The sequence below is a fragment of the Neophocaena asiaeorientalis genome, unplaced genomic scaffold (genome assembly GCF_003031525.2).
Source record: "Neophocaena asiaeorientalis asiaeorientalis breed wild unplaced genomic scaffold, Neophocaena_asiaeorientalis_V1.1 scaffold879, whole genome shotgun sequence".
NCBI lineage: Eukaryota > Metazoa > Chordata > Mammalia > Artiodactyla > Phocoenidae > Neophocaena > Neophocaena asiaeorientalis.
Window position 1 is genome coordinate 223,779 of NW_020175527.1, and position 23,445 is coordinate 247,223.

Sequence of the window (23,445 nt, forward strand, 5' to 3'; positions counted from 1 at the left end):
TTTCCTCTTTGATTTCTTTAGTGATCTCTTGGTTGTTTAGTAACGTATTATTTAGCCTCCATGTGTTTGTGTTTTTTACAGTTGTTTTTCCTGTAATTGATATCTCATTCCATAGTGTTGTGGTTGCAAAAGATACTTGATATGATTTCAGTTTTCTGAAATGTACCAAGGCTTGATTTGTGACCCAAGATATTATCTCTTGTGGAGAATGTTCCATGAGCACTTGAGAAGAAAGTGTAGTCTGTTGTTTTTGGATAGAATGAATGCTTATCTTGTTCCTGATCTTAGAGGAAATCCTTTCAGTTTTCCAGCATTGAGAATGATGTTTGCTGTGGGTTTGTCGTGTATGGCCTTTATTATGTTGAGGTAGGTTCCCTCTATGGCCACTTTCTGGAGAGTTTTTATCAGAAATGGTGTTGAATTTTGTCAAAAGCCTTTTCTGCATCTATTGAGATGATCATATGGTTTTTCTTCTTCAATTTGTTAATATGGTTTATCACATTGATTGATTTGCGTATTTTGAAGAATCCTTGCATTCCTGGGATAAATCCCACTTGATCGTGGTATGTGTTCCTTTTAATGTGTTGTTGAATTCTGTTTGCTAGTATTTTGTTGAGGATTTTTGCATCTATATTCATCAGTGATATTGGTCTGTAATTTTCATTTTTTGTAGTATCTTTGTCTGGTTTTGGTGTCAGGGTGATGGTGGCCTCATAGAATGAGTTTGGGAGTATCCCTTCCCCTGCAATATTTTGGAAGAGTTTGAGAGGGATGGGTGTTAGCTCTTCTCTAAATGTTGGATAGACTTCACCTGTGAAGCCATCTGGTCCTGGACTTTTGTTTGTTGGAAGATTTTTAATCACAGTTTCAATTTCAGTGCTTGTGATTGGTCTGTTCATATTTGCTATTTCTTCGTGGTTCAGTCTTGGAAGGTTATACCTTTCTAAGAATTTGTCCATTTCTTCCAGGTTGTCCATTTTATTGGCATAGAGTTCCTTTTTATAGTCTCTTAGGATGCTTTGTATTTCTGCGATGTCTTTTGTAACTTCTCGTTTTTCATTTCTAAGTTTATTGATTTGAGTCCTCTTCCTCTATTTCTTGAGGTGTCTGCCTAAAAGCTTATTAATTTTGTTTATCTTCTCAGAACACCACCTTTTAGTTTTATTGATCTTTGCTGTTGTTTTCTTTGTTTCTGTTTCATTTATTTCTGCTCTGATCTTTATGATTTCTTCTGCTAACTTTGGATTTTGTTTGTTCTTCTTTAGTTCCTTTAGATGTAAGGTTAGATTGTTTATTTGACATTTTCCTTGTTTCTTGAGGTAGGCTGGTATAGCTATAAACTTCCCTCTTAGAACTGCTTTTGCTGCATCCCATAGGTTTTGGATCGTTGTATTTTCATTGTCATTTGTCTCTAGGTAATTTTTGATTTGTCTCTAGGTAATTTTTGATTTGTCTCTAGGTAGTTTTGATTTGATTTCGTCTTTGATTTCTTCAGTGATCTCTTAGTTATTTAGTAGTGTATTGTGTAGTCTCCATGTGTTTGTGTTTTTTATGTTTTTTCCCTGTAATTGATTTCTAATCTCATAGCATTGTGGTCAGAAAAGATGCTTGATATGATTTCAGTTTTCTTAAATGTACTGAGGCTTGATTTGTGACCCAAAATGTGATCTGTCCTGGAGAATGTTCCGTGCGCACTTGAGAAGAAAGTGTAATCTGCTGTTTTTGGATGGAATGTCCTATAAATATCAATTCTGTCTGGTCTGTTTTGTCATATAAAGCTCGTGTTTCCTTTCTTCTTTTCATTTTGGATGATCTGTCCATCGGTTTAAGTGAGGTGTTAAAGTCCCCCACTAATATTGTATTACTGTCGATTTCCTCTTTTAAAGCTGCTAGCAGTTGCCTTATGTATTGGAGGTGCTCCTATGTTGGGTGCATATATATTTATAATTGTTATATCTTTTTGGATTGATTCCTTGATCATTAGGTAGTGTCCTTCCTTGTCTCTTGTAACGTTCTTTATTTTAAAGCCTATTTTATCTGATATGAGTATTGCTACTCCAGCTTTCTTGTGGTTTCCATTTGCATGGAATATCTTTTTCCATCCCCTCAGTTTCAGTCTGAATGTTTCCCTAAGTCTGAAGTGGGTCTCTTGTAGACAGCATATATGTGGGTCTTGTTTCTGTATTCATTCAGCCAGCCTGTGTCTTTTGGTTGGAGCATTTTAATCCATTCACGTTTAAGGTAATTATCGATATGTATGTTCCTATGACCATTTTCTTAATTGTTTTGGGTTTGTTTTTGTAGGTCCTTTTCTTGTCTTGTGTTTCATGTCTAGAGAAGTTCCTTTAGCATTTGCTGTAGAGCTGGTTTGGTGCTGCTGAATTCTCTTAGCTTTTTCTTGTCTCTAAAGGTTTTGATTTCTCCATCAAATCTGAATGAGATCCTTGCCAGGTAGAGTAATCTTGCTTGTAGGTTCTTCCCTTTTATCACTTTAAGTATATCATGCCACTCCCTTCTGGCTTGTAGAGTTTCTGCTGAGAAGTCAGCTGTTTATCTCATGGGAATTCCCTTGTTTGTTATTTTTCCCTTGCTTCTTTCAATAATTTTTCTTTGTATTTAATTTATGTTTATCTTCTCAGAACACCACCTTTTAGTTTTATTGATCTTTGCTGTTGTTTTCTTTGTTTCTGTTTCATTTATTTCTGCTCTGATCTTTATGATTTCTTCTGCTAACTTTGGATTTTGTTTGTTCTTCTTTAGTTCCTTTAGATGTAAGGTTAGATTGTTTATTTGACATTTTCCTTGTTTCTTGAGGTAGGCTGGTATAGCTATAAACTTCCCTCTTAGAACTGCTTTTGCTGCATCCCATAGGTTTTGGATCGTTGTATTTTCATTGTCATTTGTCTCTAGGTAATTTTTGATTTGTCTCTAGGTAATTTTTGATTTGTCTCTAGGTAGTTTTGATTTGATTTCGTCTTTGATTTCTTCAGTGATCTCTTAGTTATTTAGTAGTGTATTGTGTAGTCTCCATGTGTTTGTGTTTTTTATGTTTTTTCCCTGTAATTGATTTCTAATCTCATAGCATTGTGGTCAGAAAAGATGCTTGATATGATTTCAGTTTTCTTAAATGTACTGAGGCTTGATTTGTGACCCAAAATGTGATCTGTCCTGGAGAATGTTCCGTGCGCACTTGAGAAGAAAGTGTAATCTGCTGTTTTTGGATGGAATGTCCTATAAATATCAATTCTGTCTGGTCTGTTTTGTCATATAAAGCTCGTGTTTCCTTTCTTCTTTTCATTTTGGATGATCTGTCCATCGGTTTAAGTGAGGTGTTAAAGTCCCCCACTAATATTGTATTACTGTCGATTTCCTCTTTTAAAGCTGCTAGCAGTTGCCTTATGTATTGGAGGTGCTCCTATGTTGGGTGCATATATATTTATAATTGTTATATCTTTTTGGATTGATTCCTTGATCATTAGGTAGTGTCCTTCCTTGTCTCTTGTAACGTTCTTTATTTTAAAGCCTATTTTATCTGATATGAGTATTGCTACTCCAGCTTTCTTGTGGTTTCCATTTGCATGGAATATCTTTTTCCATCCCCTCAGTTTCAGTCTGAATGTTTCCCTAAGTCTGAAGTGGGTCTCTTGTAGACAGCATATATGTGGGTTTTGTTTCTGTATTCATTCAGCCAGCCTGTGTCTTTTGGTTGGAGCATTTTAATCCATTCACGTTTAAGGTAATTATCGATATGTATGTTCCTATGACCATTTTCTTAATTGTTTTGGGTTTGTTTTTGTAGGTCCTTTTCTTGTCTTGTGTTTCATGTCTAGAGAAGTTCCTTTAGCATTTGCTGTAGAGCTGGTTTGGTGCTGCTGAATTCTCTTAGCTTTTTCTTGTCTCTAAAGGTTTTGATTTCTCCATCAAATCTGAATGAGATCCTTGCCAGGTAGAGTAATCTTGCTTGTAGGTTCTTCCCTTTTATCACTTTAAGTATATCATGCCACTCCCTTCTGGCTTGTAGAGTTTCTGCTGAGAAGTCAGCTGTTTATCTCATGGGAATTCCCTTGTTTGTTATTTTTCCCTTGCTTCTTTCAATAATTTTTCTTTGTATTTAATTTTTGCCAATTTGATTATTTATGTGTCTCGGCCTGTTTTTGCTTGGGTTTATCCTATATCGGACTCTCTGCACTTCCTGGACATGGGTGGCTATTTCCTTTCCCATGTTAGGGAAGTTTTTGACTATAATCTCTTCAGATATTTTCTCGGGTCCTTTCTCTCTCTCTTCTCCTCCTGGAACCCATATAATGCGAATGTTGTTGCGTTTATTGTTGTCTCAGAGGTCTTTTAACCTGTCTTCATTACTTTTCATCCTTTTTTTTTTCTTCATTCTGTTGTGCAGCAGTGAATTCCACCATTCTGTCTTCCAGTTCACTTATCCGTTCTTCTGCCTCAGTTATTCTGCCATTGATTCCTTCTAGTGTATTTTTCATTTCACTTATTGTGTTGTTCATCTGTGTTTGTTTGTTCTTTAATTCTTCTAGATGTTTGTTAAACATTTCTCGCATCTTCTCGATATTGGCCTCCATTGTTTTTCCGAGGTCCTGGATCATCTTCACTGTCATTATTCTGAATTCTTTTTCTGGAAGGTTGCCTATCTCCAATTCATTTAGTTGTTTTTCTGGGCTTTTATAGTGTTCCTTCATCTGGTACATAGTCCTGTGCCTTTTCATCTTGTCTGTCTTTCTGTGAATGTGGTTTTTGTTCCACAGGTGTAAGATTGTAGTTCTTCTTGCTTCTGCTGGCTGCCCTCTGGTGGGAGTGTTAGGGAGTGTTCTAATTTCATACTTTTACATGTACCTGTCCATTTTTCCCAGCACCACTTATTGAAGAGGCTGTCTTTTCTCCATTGTATAATCTTGCCTCCTTTATCAAAGATAAGGTGACCATATGTGTGTGGGTTTATCTCTGTGCTTTCTATCCTGTTCCATATTTTTTCTATATTTCTGTTTTTGTTGGGCCTGATCTTAACTTCATTTATGTTAGCTTTTGTTTTCATTTCATTTCATTTTGGAGGACTATTTTTATGTTTATGACCCTCATTCATCATTAGATAATAAATGTATACATTCTTTATAAACTTTTTTTTTCTTTTTAATGTTTATGTTTTTTTTTGGCTCTTTTTATTTTATTGCCTGAAGGAGTTACTAGTCCAAGTTAAAAGCAGACCCCAAATGGTTACATTATATAAGCTGTGAGGTTTTTAAACTTGTGACAGGGGACAGAAGGAAAATTCTACTCATTGCAAGGAAATCCTCTCTTAAGCTTCAGTGAGCCAGAAGCACTTAAAACCCATGAACCTTGAGCTTATCGTCCTTACCCAGTCTAGTCTCTACGAGGAACTGGCATATATTTTTGATGTTCTTGCCCTGATCACCCTGTAGCTGAATTACTTCTCCATATTCTGAATGCTCAATTACAGTACCATTGCAAGCAAATTTCTTCTTAAATGCCTTCACTAGTTTCTTTTTATCGTAATCATCAGTGATCCCTTGGACAGTAGTAAGGGTCTTCCTGCTGTTTTCCTGTTGAATTCTTACATGGATATAATCCTCAGTGCCAGCAGGAAGCAGATCATCACCCTTGCATCAGCAAAGGGGTAGATAGTGTGGAGCTTCTGGATAGTGGACATACGATGCAATCCCTTTTCCTCGGTGGAAATGGCCTGTGGAAGGCGGCGGCTGGAGAAGGCGGGTTGTGGGGACAGAGTGTTGGGAAGCGAGGGGGCTCAAGGGGGAGGCTGCTGAGTCCTTGGTGGCGGCTCAGTGACTGGGCTATAGAGTATTTTTAAATCTTCTAAATAATACAGTATTAAGGATATTCTTAAAATTAAACTTGCTTATTTGTTTTTTAGGATAACTTTCCATTTGATCCTCCATTTGTTCGAGTGGTGTTACCTGTTCTCTCAGGAGGGTAAGTTTAAGTGACTGTTTTCTTTGATAGTCTACATCAGAATCATTTGGAGGGGTAGTTAAATGCTAGGATGCCTAGAGTGCTGGGCTTTACCTCAAGGTTTCTGATTCAGTAGGACTGGGGTAGGGCCTAAGAATTTGCATGTGTTAGATGCTCTCAGGTGAAGCTGATGTTCTAGGCTGGGAACCATAATTTGAGAATCATTGGCATAAACCATTATGTTTACAGGTAGAGTTTTTAATGACCTCTATTTGTATATACTTCACCTTAAAAAATCAAAAGTTTTTCAAATGTAAGATGTGATTGAGGGTTTAGAGGAAGTTAGGACTAGAGTGATTCCCACATGCCTATGATCCTAGGAATAATCACAGGAAGTCTCATGGGCCTATGGAGCTGGTCATTGATCTTCTAAAGGTAGTTGTCTCAGTTTGGTAGGATCAAATGGTAATTGTCATCCATTTTTTAATTGAAGCTTATATTGCCTTTTGGTGATTAGAAGTCAGGTGAAGGATGGGGAAAAGATCAGAATTTGTACCTAGGTTAGTTGTGAAATGTTCTGTAGATCCTCAAAGTAAGAGCAGTTAAACTAATTTGAGAATTCTGATATGCTCAGCTAATCAATTCCACTTTGTGAGACATATTATGGTGATTAAAACCTAAAAATATCCAGTCCTCTGATCATCTCTATGGTTGATATAGTAATAGTTTCATTTAGATTAAAGCAATCTGGGTGGCTATAAATGATTGAGGAAAATATTTGGAAACTTTTTGTAAATTCAGGATAAATATATAAAAATATTTTTATTAGATCATTTTCAAATCTCATGTAAACTTGACACAGATTTTTCACATTCTGCTGTGAAAAATCCCAAGAATTTTAAGAATTTATGATCTTAGTAGTTTACCACCTGTAGAGAAAACACATGAAATTATGAATAATGCCATTTTCAGTTTAAAAATCTGTTATATATTGAACAGTTTCTCTTCATTGATTCCTTTTACCAAATGGGGTTATTTTCCCATTATTCAAGTGAATAACTGGAATAATAAGCTGGTGGTTTATCCAGATAAATCTTCTAACTTCTAATAAAGTATTTTTCGTATTATTATACGAAAAGCCAGCAATGTAAAAGATTAAAAGTATTGAGTACTCAACTGATTGTCAAATGTTAAATATGGACTTAAGTTCTCTGAGGTTGAAGGAGAAGGAGATTGCTCCTGGCGATAGTGATCTGGGAAGACTTGGACAAGTAGGTGGGATCTCAGCTAGGCCATGAAGTATTGGGTGGGGTTTGGTCAACTGACGGAGGTTGAAGGAAAATTGTCTGTGTAGGCGAAAAGTAAACACAGTCACTCATTTGGGAAAGAGCATGATGTACTCAAAGTGTACCAGGTCAGTTTGAGCTATAACACAAGAGGGGTAGAATTCATATAGGAGAATTATAAGAAATTGTGTTGACAATATCTTATAATTATATAGGAGCATGGATTGGTGAGCAAACTATTTCCCATGGATATTGAATTTATCTTTCTGTAACTGGTTCAGGAACAGGGAAATAACAGTAAAGAGAATGTTTTAGAAAGATAAATATGGTGACAGTAGAAGAGACTACAGGACAAACTTATATTCACAAAACCTGGAAGAATGCGAGCCTTGTTAACTAGAGCTGAGGCCACTGTCTTAGGATGAAGTGATGAGAACCTAAATCGGTACAGTAGTAATGGGAATGGAAAGATGAATGAAAGGTGAGTGCTGATTTGAGGCAGAATCAAAATGATTTTGAGGCAAAATCAAAATAACAGTCTACTATTAAGTAAAGAGGAAGAATTACTGGCTGACACGGGAAGAACTAAAGAAGAACTAAAAAGTGTGAAGCCTGATAGAACAGAGCTTGCAATCTTAGAATAAGGCTAAAGCTTGAACACTGTGACTCTGGATAGATTATTAAGCAATTTTTGTTCCAGATATTTTATATCCCACATCTCCTAGTTGCTCCCTTATTTGTTTCTTGTCATAGTCAAAAAATTTTTTTAAACATAACAGCTTTATTGTGATACAATTCACATATGGTAAAACTTACCTTTTAAAGTGTATAATTCAGTGGTTTAGTATACTGAGAGTTGTGCAACCTTTACCACTAATTTCCAGCACCTTCGAAAAGAAACTGTACCCATTAGCAATCACTTCTCATTCCTCCCTCCTACACCCCACCCACCAGCAGCCACTGATCTCCTTTCTGTCTCTCTGGATTTGCCTGTTCTGGACATTTCATTTAAATGGAACCAAACAAATTACAGCCTTTCGTGACTGGCTTCTTTCACTTAACAAAATTTGTGGGCTTCCCTGGTGGCGCAGTGGTTGAGAGTCTGCCTGCCAATGCAGGGGACATGAGTTCAAGCCCTGGTCCAGGAAGATCCCACATGCTGTGGAGCAACTAAGCCCGTGTGCCGTAACTGCTGAACCTGCGTGCCACAACTACTGAAGCCCGTGTGCCTAGAGCCCATGCTCCGCCACAAGAGCAGCCACCGCAGTGAGAAGCCCTGCGCACCGCATGAAGCGTAGCCCATGCTCGCTGCAACTAGAGAAAGCCTGTGTGCAGCAACAAAGACCCAACGCAGCCAAAAATAAATAAATAAAATAAATTTATATTAAAAAAAATTTGTCAAGGTCCATCCACGTTGCAGCATGTATCAATACCTCATTCCATTTTATTTATGACCCTCGAGCTATCATGAATAATGCTGTGAATATTCATGTACGCGCTTCTGTGTGCACATGTTCATTTCTCTTTCGCATATACCTATGTGAGGAGGCACTAGGTCCTTTGGTAACTAACTTTTTGATGAAGTACCAGACTGCAAAGTGGCTGCACCATTTACATTCCCACAAGCAATGTGTATATAACCACACTCTTCACTTCCTGTTCACTTTTCAGCCCCATGTAGTCTGGCATTGGCTGTTAGTGTTCCTAACAAACTGGTATAGCTGATAGGGACTTTGGTATTAGACAGAAGTCCCTTTTCAGGCTCTGTCATATCTGATTATCAGATTTCTCAGCAACACTGAAACATTTTTCCCTTGGCTTCTGACTGCCTCTTCTCAGTCTCTTTTGCTGGAAACTCCTTGTTCACTTAACTTCTACCTCTTGGAGTTCTTCAGAATTTAGTACTGGGTCCTTTTTTCTTTTCCCTTCATTCCTTTGCCTTTTTTTTTTTTTTTTGCGGTACATGGGCCTCTCACTGTTGTGGCCTCTCCCGTTGTGGAGCACAGGCACTGGACGCGCAGGCTCAGCGGCCATGGCTCACGGGCCCAGCCGCTCCACGGCATGTGGGATCTTCCCGGACCGGGGCAGGAACCCGTGTCCCCTGCATCGGCAGGCGGACTCTCAACCACTGCGCCACCAGGGAAGCCCTCCTTTGCCTTTTTTTAAAAATTAAAATTTTAATTGAGTTAATTGTATTTGCACACAGTTGTAAGAAATAATAGAAATACCTTGTACCCTTTGCCTATTTTCCCCAGTGGTAACATTTCTGCAAAGCTGTAGTATAATATTACGAGGAGGCAGTGATACAGTATGAGACAGTGATACAGAGATAGTGGTACGATAAGTAGAGATTAGTCAGATTTTCCTAGTTTTACTTATAACTCGTGTGTGTATGTGTATATTAAGTTCTATATTGAGTAGGTTTATGTATCCACCACCACAGTCAAGGTACCGAACAGTTCCAACACCATGAGGATCCTTCTTGAGGCCCCTTTAAACCATACCCATTTTACTGTAATGCCCCCTCTTCCCTTCATTCCTGGCAACCACTACTAATCTGTCCTGCATTCTTACTATTTTGTCATTTCAAAAACAATTTACATAAATGGAATCATACATTTTTGGATTGCAAACTTTAGGGATTAGCTTTTTTTTTAAACTCATAATTAGAGAGTCATCTAAGCATCTGACTACTTTGTTCCTTTTTATTGCTGAGTAGTATTCCATGGTGCACCATGTACCACAGTCTGGTTAACCAGTAATCTGCTTTAGGACTTCTAGACTGATCTCAGTGTTTGGGTATTACAGGTAAAGCTGCTATGAATACTTGTGTACAGGTGTTTTTTGTGAATGTATTGTCCTTTTTCTGGGATACAAGTCCAGGAATGCAATTGCTGGGTCATATGGTCATTGCATATAGTTTTTAAACTACCAAACTGTTTTCCAGAGTGGCTTTACCATTTTACATTCCTACCAAGAATGTGTGAGTGACACACTTTCTCCACATCCTTGCCAGCATTTGATGATGTCACTTGTTTTTATTATAGGCATTCTGTTAGGTGTGTAGTGATGTCTCATTGTGGTTTTAACTTGCTTTCCCTAATATTCCCCAGTGTTGAATATCTTTCATGTACTTATTTGACAGCTTATACTCTTCCAAGAGATATCTGTTCATGTCTTTTGCCAGTTTTCTAATTGGATTGTATTTCGTTGAATTTTGAAAGTTTTAAAAATATATTCTACATAATAGTCCTTTGCTGGATATGTGTTTTTTTTTTTTTTTTTTTTGCGGTACACGGGCCTCTCACTGTTGTGGCCTCCCATTGCGCGGAGCAAAGGCTCCGGATGTGCAGGCTCAGCGGCCATGGCTCACGGGCCTAGCTGCTCCGCGGCACGTGGGATCTTCCCAGACCGGGGCACAAACCTGTATCCCTTGCATCGGCAGGTGGACTCTCAACCACTGCGCCACCCGGGAAACCCTGGATGTGTGGTTTTTTAGTTTCTTCTAGTATGTAGCTTCATTTCATCTTCTTAACAGAATCTTTTGTAGAACAAAATATTTTAGTTTTGATGAAGTCAAATTTATAGATGTTTCTCCTTATATAGATATGCTTTTGGTGTCAAAGCTAAAAACTCTTTGCCTAGTCCTAGATCCCAAAGATTTTCTCCTACCTTTTTTTCCTCAAGGTTTTACAGTTTACAGATAAGTCTGTGAATCATTCTGAATTAAATTTTGCATAAGGTATGAGGTGTAGGTCATAGATTTTTGCCTAATGTCCAGTTGCTCTAGCATGATTCGTTGAAAAAACTCCCATGGCTTTTGAAATATTTCTATGTGCCAGTGACTCCCAGGTTCGTATCTCACATCCCTATGTCTTTTCTGCTTCCAGTATCCTTCTGCCTTCTTGACACCTCTACTTGAATGTCTCTTATACAGGCACCTCAAACTCTTCAGGACAAAAAACAAAAACTTGAACCCATCTTCTTTTCAGTTTCCCTTCCCCAGTCTTGCTTATCTTAATTAATGAACCTAGGAGTCATTCTTTGCATCACCTTTTCCTCATTTTCCTTTGATTCTCCCTTTTAAAGAGTTCTCAGATCCAATTACTTGTCTCCATTTTTGTTGCTACCACCATCAGTTCCCAGTTGGATCACTTCAGAGGATTCCTGATCAGACTCCTGCTTCTATTCCCTCATTCATAAAGCTTCTCTAGAGTGAGCTTTTACAAATTTGTTCTGATTATGTTGCTCCCCTGCTTAAGCTGTTCGCATGTCTTCCCACTGCTCCTACAGGTTGATGTCCTTACCATATTCTGCATGCCCTCTGTGATCTTGCCCTTGCTTTCCTCTTCAGTCATCTTGTTACTACACTTTTCCTCTCTGAGCTAATGCCCCACTAGTTGTCTTTCAGCCCGTAGTGCCGAGCAGACTCTTTCCTCATGACTTCCGTATACATTTCCTCTGCTTGGAATGTTATTCCCACCCACACTTCAATTCCTGCAGGTCTCAGCCTGTGTGTCACTTTTAGATATGCTGTTCCTGACCAGCAAATTTAAAATAAGCCTCCTGGTTTTTCCTTCTCACAGAACTCTGGGTCTCCATCCCCCACTTTATTTGTTTAACATCTGTTATCTTTACTGGATTGTAAACATCATGAAGGCAGGGTCATGTCAGTTTTCTTCATTGTATGCTCTGTATCTGGTTCAGTGCTTTAGCATCCATACTATATACGCAGTAGATATTTTTGAATGAATGAACGAGATAGGAAAATATAGTAAGTTAGCAAGATGTAGGCAATTTAGGGTAATATACAATTCCCAGTCCACCGGTATTTTTATGAGCTATATTATTGAGCCATCGAAACTTGACCATCTTTCTTGCTTAGTCCAGGGTGTAGTGTAGTGAGAATCAGAAAGATTATTTGATGATAATACAATATATTGTGAGAGAGCTGTTTGTAGGCAACTGAAGATGCTTTATTGGTTGATATAGTAAGAAGTATTCTTTGTGTCCCAGTCATCCACAAAGAAAATACTTCTACTTCTAGATGACCATGAGTTGTTTCTGTCTTTATTGAGAGAACATTATCTTAAGAAACTGGTTTTAAATGTCAGCATTTTCTTTATCCCTCTCTTAGGGCTCTGTTCTTAGAATCCATTGCCCCTTTCCTTACCTCGAAAGGGGAGGATTATGGTTGTTCTATGTGGGCTGATAAGCCTGTCTTTTTTTTTAATGTCATTATCAAGAATTTGACTATAATATAAAAATTTTATTTCTCATCTCTGTTTTTTGGATCATGTTATATGATTTAAGAATCATGTTGTATGATTAATGTTACTTGTCCCCTTAAGTACTGATTAATGGTATCTGTTGTCCCCTCAAAGCAATTAAGTGATCATCATAGACTGTGGGTGGGGAGGTTAGCTGGCAAACATTCTTGCAGGAACCTTCTAGTAAAACAAAAATTCTATAAATTGAATGCCTGAAGAGGCTGAGCTTAGGATACTGTTTGCTATACAACTTTGGCAATTGAAATTTTTTTTAAGTTGAAAATATTACTATGCCCATGTATATGGCATTTTATCTTTAGATGACTCTTAGATTATTATTTTTTTTGTAGTGTTCTTGGATTGTCTCAATATTCAGCAGGAACTCTTCGGAGGCAAAGAGCAATAAGGGCTTGGAATACATATTGATAAAATGATACAGTACAGAAGTAGAGTTGATAAAATGATACAGTACAAAAGTAGAATTGGCTACTTTTTTTAGGTGTAAATGCTGCTGACAGTATATATTAAGGAAAAGTTTAGTAAGTGTATATTAAGGAAAAGTTTAATATGCATTAATATATACTTAGCTCACTTTTTGTATAGGTACTAGAACTACTTCTGTCTTGTTAGACATCCAACAAACATTTTTGTAGCTATTATGTGCTTGTAGAAAATGTACTTTCTTTTGATCTACAAGTATGAAAACTTCCCTTCTTCCCTCCTGACAAGACTCTCCACCCCAAAATGAAGAGTGGGGTGCTAAAAGGGAAGGTGGTGGTTAGATAATTCGTGACTCAGTGTCATCTACAAATCTCCTTTTGCTAAAATGTTTCTCTTTAGCATTTCTGAAGTGTAAGGACCAATGAGTGTAATGAGTGTTAACTCATTAACAGATTACTAGACTTTGAGCAGTTTTGGAGGAGCCAAAATCCAAATGAGAACTTGGATCTTGTAATTCTGTTAAATCAGCAAGTGCTTATTTAAAGCTGACTATATACAAGATGCACTTTGAGCCCAGTGGGAGATTCAAAGAATTGGAGACAGATTTCTGAGTTTCAGGAACATAAGAGAATATACAAAGTTTAAAATCCCATGATTCTCCTCCCTAATTTAATTTTTTGGAGTGTTTTTCTTTCCTTCGTATTAAACTTTTACTTTGAAAGTTCCCAGAAGTTGGGACAAGCAAGTAAGAGAGACAGTTGCCTAAATTCTTCAGGATGGGGGTAGTTACTGACTACTTTATGATAGTGAATAATTTCACTGTAACTGTTTTTACTAATGGTCTACAGTAGAAGTTTTTAGATTGCTTACTTATGTGTAATTTGGTTTAGTCAACACAAGGATGCATTTGGTTAGCCAGAATGCAAAATTTGCTGGCTAGAATGGTCTTGGAAAGTTTTATGGGGCAGGGGGGAATATGACATTTGGAAGAGTAGGCAGCAGTGGGAATCTCAGGCAAGGAAGGGAAAGGCATGGGCAAAGTCCCAGAGGACAAAAAAAATTTGTGGTAGACTCACTTTTCACCTAGACCTGATCAGTGGTCTTACCTTATGTATTTTCAAGATTACCACAGTTTTTATTCTGTAATTACCATTCCTTTGATTTTATTTTTAAGCATGATATTTAATGATTTTTTTTAAAGATTCGAGCTCTATTTTTAAAAAATAAATTTAGTTATTTATTTTTATTTATTTATTTTTGGCTACATCGGGTCTTTGTTGCTGCGTGCGGGCTTTCTCTAGTTGTGGCGAGCGGGGGCTACTCTTTGTTGCGGTGCACAGGCTTCTCATTGCAGTAGCTTCTCTTGTTGTGGAGCATGGGCTTCAGTAGTTGTGGCACATGGGCTCAGTAGTTGTGGCTCGCAGGCTCCAGAGCACAGACTCAATAGTTGTGGCACATGGGCTTAGTTGCTCCGCGGCATGGGGGATCTTCCCAGACCTAGGGCTCGAACCCATGTCCCCTGCGTTAGCAGGCGGATTCTTAACCACTGCACCACCAGGGAAATCCTAATGTGTTTTAAAGTTTAACATTAAAGGAGGAATTACTTTGTTTGAGAAAGTGTTAAAAGGCTGAAGAATCTTGATCTAAATAATGATTTCCTAACAGAGATCTGGGAAATCCCCAGTAATTGTCGTTGGTTCAGAGAACAGTCCTCAGGACTGGGAAGAGAAATAGGGGAGTCCCAGAGAGGGGCTCCATGGTCAGAACCATTTGATCCTCAAAACAGAATGAAAAAAATTTTTAACTATAAATATAAATGCAGATGTTCATTATTATAGATAGGGTAAAGTCACTCCTGTCAGAGGAAAAACTTTTGGCTGTGTAACATGATGGTGGAGAAATCTTTGGTTGAGTAGAACAGTTGAAGGCCATATAAGGAAATTTTTCTCCCCCATTTTCTCCCCCATTCTCTGGAATATTTAGGGCTAAGTTCTTAGTTTCTGATACCTTAAAAGTCTTCTGTTATTAAGAACTATTATTTTTTTAAAAAAAAAGACATTTAGATGAAGACATCAGAATTTTAGAATTACCCATAGTCCTGTAACTCTTAACAACTATTTTCATTTTTGCATGTTATCTTCTAATCTTTACTTGTATGCATACTTTCTTAGTAATGGTACTTTAAAAATTGATGAAGAAGGAATACCAAGATCTAGAGAATTTTGTATGATTCCTTTTTCTTTTTAAGGTATGTGTTGGGTGGTGGAGCATTATGCATGGAACTACTCACAAAACAGGTGACTATTTTCTTATGGTACTCGTGTTTTTCAAACATAGAGTGTTTTAACTATGTAAATTAGATTCTAAGTGGACAAAGCTCTTTGTAATTATCTACTTTAACATAATTTTTGTTTTTTGCTAAAAGCACCTACTTTTAATAATGAAAGCTTTTTAAACCAGTAAAATAACATTGTACTTGCTGCTTAATCTATGCTAGGATGGGCAATAAGAGTGATGTATATTTAAAGTTGTAATTTGCTCATTTTTAGCACTTCGAATGTTGGTTTGCTTTGCTTCGTTTTTTGTGAGATTTTGGAAATGGTCCAACTTTACTTTTACTCCTTGACCACAAACTTCTTAACATTAATTTGCTGTTATTGAGTCATTATATGCCATTTTCTTAAGCTTTCCTAACTGGGAATCAAGAATACCACTGTGTTTTAAAAAAGTGTTTTCTTCTTTCTGTAGGGCTGGAGCAGTGCCTATTCAATAGAATCAGTCATCATGCAAATCAATGCCACCTTAGTCAAAGGCAAAGCCAGAGTGCAGTTTGGTGCAAATAAGGTACTTTTATTAAGAATGTCACATAAACTGTAAGATATATTTCCTGTTATCTTATGAGGAGGCTTCTTTCTGTTCTCTTAGTCTTTGTTATTTCTACTATAGTTAAATATGTCTATAATTTGAAATTTATTCTTGGTTTATATATACTAATAAGTAAAAAAATTATATGTAGTTGTAAGTTTCCAAAAATTGAGATCATGTTGTAATAGTTAATTCCCAGTGAGCATATACGTGCTAGGCTGTAATCTAAACTTTTTATTTGTATTAACTTTCAGTCCTCTTAATAACCTAAAAGTAGGTGCTGTTACTGTCCTTATTTTGTAGATGAGGAAACTGAAGCACACAGAAGTTAGTAACTCATCTAAGGTCACAGGTGGCAGAGTGAGGATTGGAACCAGACTTTCTGGCCGTTAGTCTCTGCTCTTAACCACTGAATTCTTTTCTTTATTCACTTACTATATCAGAAATATCTTTTCATGTCTAATTGGAGTTATCTATAAACACTTAAGTGGACACTTAAGGATGTACTCTGAAGTTAGTATGTTTTGGAAAAATATGTGATGGAAATCATCCTGACCTGACATTTAAAAAAATCTGGATGTTCCTAAAGTTTCTTGTGAATTTTGTATTAAATGCCTATCCAAATAGTACTAAATCTAAATAGGTATTTATAACTGTAATGCACGTCAAATCGTGAGCCCACTAGAATCTTAACTCACAGGGGAAGCAAAAAATTGAAAAGGCTGTTTTACAGAATTATATACTTGGGATAATATTATCAAATAACTTACTTTTAGCTTTTTAAACAGCTATTTCTTTGCATTAGAACAAAGTACCATTTTGTATAAAATCTAGAAGTTAATTGAAAAGTAGTGAATTGCTTATAACTACATTTAACTAGTGTTTCTTAACAGTGTATGTATTTTAGGTATTTTAAATGCGGCAATAGAATGATGTATTAGAACATCAAAACTTTGTTTTTCTAAATGACAATTTATGCTCACTATACAATACAAATAGAAATAAATACAAACTAAAAAAGTCATCTGTAATTTGAGTGTCTAGAAATACTATTAGCATTTTGGTGTACTTCCAGTCTTTTAAATTTTCTTCCTGGCATTTATTTATATGTAGAACTTGATGTTAAATTTCATCATTTTTTTTTAAATTAGCGTGTTTTTCCCATTAAGAGAAAATACAAAAGGCTTAGAACAATGATTTTTTTTTTGAGTAATTGAAAGACCATTTTTACCAATAACTCACACTGTAAACTTACCTCTCTGGGCATCTGTATCTTTACCTGAAATACAATTGATCTGGATATTTTAAGTTTCTTCCAGTTTTAACATTCTGTAATAACAATACGCTATCTTTGTTCAGTGCTGTAATCCCCTTGGAATCAATCAATTTCAATATAATTGCCTTAAACCTTTACATTTTCATAATTGTAGTTTTGTTAGCAAGTAAATATAACCATTTTATATAGAGTGTCAAGGTAGGCAGCTAAATATGTTTGCATATTAGAGTATGTCTTAGAAGGTGAATTTTTTTAATTGTCAAGGTGAAACCTTACCCTTCTATTTTTTTTTCTTATTAAGAAATATTTGTCAGTTAAGAATGTAGAAACTTTGCATGATGTAATATGAGTTTTACCTTCCCTTCTACTCAGCAGGGAATAGTCTGAATGTTAACTTTAAAAATACTACTATCAAAAAAGTAAGGTGCTAAATGGTGTTAAAAATACGCTACCATTTGTGTAAGAGGGATAGACAAGGACATACTATAGATGTGCTTTTATAAGCAGAGAATATCTCTGGAAGGATATTCAAGAAAATGCTAATAACGATTATTTCTGACAAGGGAGTGTTGAAATATTGAGGGGGCAGGTTAGAATTGGGAGGGAGACTTTACTGTAAATCATTTGTGCTATTTGAATTTCTTTTTGCCATACAACTATTCAGAAATATTTAAAATATAAAAAAATACTGTCAGCTATTGGTTCAAAATAAATGAGTTTGTACCCTAAAATATCTTATTAAAATGAGATAAATATACATAAGTACTGAAAAACAGAAAAAGTTGCCCATCCACACACATGAAATTTGGAGATAGGGTCAGATTGATAGAGCTGAGGATCTGCAGCTATGCCTGGGACAGAAGGATCTTGGCAAAGCTGGCTTTCTTATTCAGTTAACATGGAATAGAATATAGACTGTAACATTAACTCTAGGCTATAGTAGTGAGAAAGCCTTCTAAAGTAGAGGTCTGATCATACGACTTTTAGCAGGAATTGGGGGTTTAGATAGGCAAGACAGTGCCTTCTAAGAAGCTTCTGTTCACTGTTTGGAGGGTAATGGTAGTTGAGCTAAATAGTGAAGTCCTAGAGCACACAGCCCTAACTAGCTATTTCTATCATCAGGAAAGGCATCTGTCTTCTCTACAGCCCATAGACCTCCAGTTATTTACCTATAGGATCCCCTAGTCAGTGATCACATTCAGATGGAGAACTGATTTTTTTTTCCCCCCTGGGGGAAGTTGTTACCTATACTAAGCACTCCAGTCTTCTATTATAAATGAGAGAGACTGGGGAGCCAAATCTGGGAACCTTGAATAATCCCGAGATTCTCCAAGGGGACTAAAGTGGTTTCATGTTAGTTGTATCCACAGTTCTCATCAGCAGCAGACACAATCTTTAGAGGAAAGCATTTCTAATTTAAGCCTGTAAGATTCTCAAAGATTAAGATCAAGCAAATACGAATTCAGTGAAAGATGACAAGCACATAAGTAGACAACCTAACATACATGAGAACTGGCAGAAACAATGAATAAGAGATACATATTCCCAAAGACTTGAGGGTTTGGAATTAGCAGATACTAGAATTTTGAGAAAATGAATAATTCTATGTAAAATCTAGTGTAAAGAAAAAAGAATCATAAAATTGAGCAAATGATAAGACCAGGAATGATGAGACAGATCTGAAAAAGAATGAAATAGAATTTATAGAAATGAAAAATGTTGAAATGAGAAACAATAGATTAAACATCAGAAGAGAGAATTAATTGATTAGAAGAAATAACTCAGAATGTTGCACAGAGAGACCTGGGGATAGACAGTACAGCAGAAGTTGTAGAGATCAGAACGAGGTCTAAAACATGTCTTATTCGAATCCCAGTAGGAGATAATAAAATTATATTAAAGAGAGAAATAGAAACCAGAAAGTGAAGTTGTGAAAGCAGGCCCAAATAAATAACTCATAACAAATAAAAATGGACTAAAGTTACCAGTTAGACAGTTCAAATTAAAAAGTGGTCTTGGGCTTCCCTGGTGGTGCAGTGGTTGAGAGTCCACCTGCCGATGCAGGGGACACGGGTTTGTGCCCCTGTCTGGGAAGATCCCACATGCTGCGGAGCGACTAGGCCCGTGAGCCATGGCCGCTGAGCCTGCGCGTCTGGAGCCTGTGCTCCGCAGCGGGAGAGGCCACAACAGTGATAGGCCCGCGTACCGCAAAAAAAGAAAAAAAAAGTGGTCTTTAAGAAGTGTATTTGTTTATTTATTTTTATTAAAAAAATATTTTGAAGTATAGTTGATTTACAATGTTGTGTTAATTTCTTTTGTGTTAATTTTTTCCTGTACAGGAAAGTGACTCATTTATACATATGTAAATCTATTATATTTTATATTCTTCTACATTATGGTTTGTCACAAGAAGTATATTTAAAATGTGAGGATACAAAGAGATTGAAAAAAAAATTTTTTTTAAAGAAGAACGATAAAGATAGGCCAGTATAGGCATACCTTGGAGCTGTTATGGGTTCAGTGCCAGACTACTACTTCGATAAAGCCAGTATCACAATAAAGCAAGTCACATGAACTTTTTGGTTTCCAAGTGCATACAAAATGTACACTATACTGCAGTCTATTAAGTGTGCAATAGCCTTATGTCTAAAAAACAATGTACATGCCATAATTAAAAAAAACTTTACTGCTAAAAAATGCTAACGTTTACAACATCATCTGAGTCTTCAGTGAGTTGTAGTAGTAACACCAGAGATCACTGATCCCAGATCACTGTAACAGATATAGCAATGAAAAAGTTTGTGTCCCATTTTGGTAATTCAAAATATTTCAGACACACAAAATGAGCCAGTGCTGCTGGGAAAAATGGAGCCTATAGACCTGCTCGACACAGGGTTGCCAGAAACTTCAAATTGTAAAAAAGGCAATATCTGCTAGGTGCAGTAAAGTGAAGTGCAATAAAATGAGGTTTGCCTGTATACACTAACAAAAAGATGATGTAGCTGCAGTATCAAACAATTTGATTTTGGAACAGAAAGCATTGGCAACTACTTAATGATGAAAGTCTCATTTAACCAGGAGGATATAATTTTTTACTTTGTCATGCTACCTATCATTTGTTGAGAGGAAAAAGCAGGGGACAGTGACTGACAACAATAGGCTGTACATTAATTTTCTTGTATAACCTTAAGGTTATACAAGAAAGAAACTAATAACAGTATTTAATTTGGGTAGAAGAAGGAAACTAATAACAGTATTTAATTTGGGTAGAAGAAGGAAGGTGGATAGGGGAGGAACTGGGTGGTTTCAGGACAGGTAAAAAGGAGAGTTGTTACTTAGAATATGTTTATACATTTATTCTTATGCTGTGTGAATTTATTTAAAAATTCTGTGACATAATATAATAGGTGTGTACCACTATGGAGAATGCTTATGATGTATTAACTGGAAGTTAAGATGTAGGCCAGTTGTACTCATGGGGATAAAATTAATGCTAAACTTGGCCCCTTAAAAGAGGTTCTGATCTAGAGGTTAACAAAAGAAGACTCCTTTAGTAATGGCTTGATGCCACTTGGACATTCTTTAGATTTTTAACTCAAAATGTCATTCATATGTGTAGTCCTTAAAGCCTAATGTTTCCTTACCTGAAGGTAATATTTTGTAGTTCTTTTTTTTTTTTTTTTGATGGAAGTTATGAGGAAGAGTTTTTCTACTTGCATCCAAATAGCATCCTTTAACTTTATTCATAAAGCCTTGTACTTGTGCAGTGGTGGGAGAACTTATAAAAATGAACTGTGAATTTTGTAGATCTTTCCTAGAGAACAATTAGTTTTGTTGTCCCTCTAAAATGGTAGAGAATAATGAAATTGAGAAATTTATTTTGGAAATGGAAATATAACTTAGTTTCCTGTGTTCTTTTAAGTACAGCAGTGATGCATCCATAAATTATTTGTAATGATTTTCATCTACTTATAGTTTTGATATAAAATGTATAATTCTCTTTCAGAATCAATATAATCTAGCAAGAGCCCAACAATCCTATAATTCCATTGTACAGATACATGAGAAAAATGGTATGTTTAGTTAAATAAGTATTTATTGCCATTTATGAAATTTTACATAATGTACTGTTGATATTTATCATGTTTTATTCTTCTGTTTTTGCTTTAATTTCTTACAAAGTACAGCCACTACAGTGAAAAACTTTAACCTGAGGATACACACACAGTGTTTCATTCAAAATCTTTGTATCCTAAATACTTGGCCTGCGAACCTCTGAGTCAGAGTCAAGATTTTTGAGTAGATTGAGGAATGGATCACTTTACTCACTTGAAATGTATGGTATTGGGATAGGAATTGAGTTAGAGGCAACTCTAAAGGTGGAGTTCTTGCTGTTAATACTGAGTAAATGCAATCAGGATCATGAACCAGTTTCTGAAACATCTTCAGACTACTTAATGCTTTTTGACAATTGTACACATTTATTTATTCAGGTAAAAAAGTACTGATTTCAGTTTATACTTAAGAATATTTGAGTTGTAAATTTTAAAAAAATATTAAAATATCTTTCAAAACTTTATTGGCCTTTTAAAATTTTGCTTATTTTCACAATGCATGTTTGGAGCTTTTGTCTCTAATGGTGAGGCAATAAACAAGTAGACCTGGAATCAGGCAACCTATTATCAAGTGGCATTTGTGTCACCCATTAGCTAATGGGTAATTAGTCCCATTACCGCTCAGCCTCAGTTTCCTCATCTCTAAAATTGGCATGATGTCTGTCTTGCCGAACGTGAGGAAAAAGCGAGTAGTGTGTACGCACAGCATTTTATAACCAAGTGCTGATATTCGTGGTAGCTGGGGTAGTGAAACTGATGCTTTTTTGTGCAGAGTAAGTAAATTGATAGGAAGTAGTTTTCTTCAAGAGTATTTACAGTAAAGTGTTCTTTACTTTGCTAGAATGTGGTAGTTTGTGACTTAGGATTTGTGTTTTGTCTGTGCTCACTTTTATTTTAATGACAGAGCAAACTTGCCACTTTTGCAGTGACTGCTTACTTCTGAAAGAGTAGCATTCAGAACAATTTTCAAGCTTCTGAAGAGGGAAATGATAAAAAACTTGAGGACAAAACTGGGTTTTCATAATAATAATCTCCAGCACCCTAAATTAACAGACCCAAAGACTCCTGTATGCTACTTCATTAACCACGTGGATGCTTCACAAATCTTGGTATATTCATCCTGTTCCAATGGCAATTTCATACCAAGCAATACTTAATCTCATTTGCCTTTTTAGAGAGAGCTTATATTTTTGTTGAGCTTAGAAACATATTTTTTTCTTATGTCTTATTTTTTGTTAAATTAGATGTTGTAGTCAGCATTCAAAAATGTTTATGGAAACTGTATTTGAGAAAGTGTGGGTGTGTGTATAATTAGCTATGGTGAAAGAGCAATAGATTCAGATTCAGGAGATGGCTTCTGGTATCTTCTGCTAAATCTGATCTTGGGCTTACTTAATCAGTGCACCTGCTGAGATGGCACCCTCACTGGTAAAATGACATCACTGCCTGATGACAGTCCAAGTTCCTCTTATTCTAAAATACCAGGATTTTGTTTGGGGGATTGCTATTTTCAGTGTGGTTTCCTTTCAAATACCGAATTGAAATGAAATATAAAACCTAGCTTGTTACCTAATATTTCCACACTGTTCTCTTTTGGTAGAAATGCCATTAATATAGAGATCTTATATTGAAAACTCAAGTACAGTTTATTCATAGAAAATAACTTTATATTGTGAACATAAATATCAAAATGCTATGTTACCAACCCAAGTGTAAGTTTAATTTTTACAGTAGGTTTACAGAGGAAAATTATGAGTAGAGAAAGTATCTAACCTTGGTAAAATGCCATTGCTCTTAGTTGGTTTAAGAATTAAAATATTTTAACTGTTTTTTTCCCCATTCTTTTTCAGGCTGGTACACCCCTCCAAAGGAAGATGGCTAAATGTGTTGACTTTTGTATGTTTGGACCAATGTTGCTTTAAAGAAAATCTTTCCAACATGCAGACACAAGCTTTGAGTGCCCCTATAACAGCTGTACCGAAGATGTTAGCTAATAGATATTTTAGTGGATAATCTGTCAACTGGTCCAGTATAAGTTACAGCCTTTCCATTTTTCTCATTTTAGGTATCTTGGACTGAGCAGTGGGGCCTTTACTATATTTTTCCTGATAAATACACATACTGGCCACTCCTTATCTCTTTCTTTGAAAGGTGAAATGTGTTAAGCAGACAAGTCAGCATCAGGTTACTGAAGTTGCAACTTGAGGGCAACTTTCCCATTTTGAGCTCATGTGTTATGAGGA

General features: G+C 36.2%; 1 protein-coding gene and 1 pseudogene across 1 annotated transcript in view; one reads left to right on the top strand and one right to left on the bottom strand.

The window, feature by feature from the left end:
• Positions 1–23,227, top strand: part of UBE2Q2 (ubiquitin conjugating enzyme E2 Q2) — a 65,500-nt gene extending 42,273 nt beyond the window's left edge. Inside the window, exons 9-13 of the mRNA XM_024768978.1 lie at positions 5,912–5,970; positions 15,195–15,243; positions 15,695–15,790; positions 21,094–21,160; positions 23,053–23,227. Of these exons, the coding sequence (XP_024624746.1) occupies positions 5,912–5,970; positions 15,195–15,243; positions 15,695–15,790; positions 21,094–21,160; positions 23,053–23,084 (303 nt within the window). The 3' untranslated portion in view covers positions 23,085–23,227. The remainder of the gene's footprint in view (positions 1–5,911; positions 5,971–15,194; positions 15,244–15,694; positions 15,791–21,093; positions 21,161–23,052) is intronic.
• On the bottom strand, positions 5,343–5,689 carry LOC112415814 (eukaryotic translation initiation factor 1 pseudogene; annotated as a pseudogene).
• Positions 23,228–23,445: the final 218 nt, after the last annotated feature.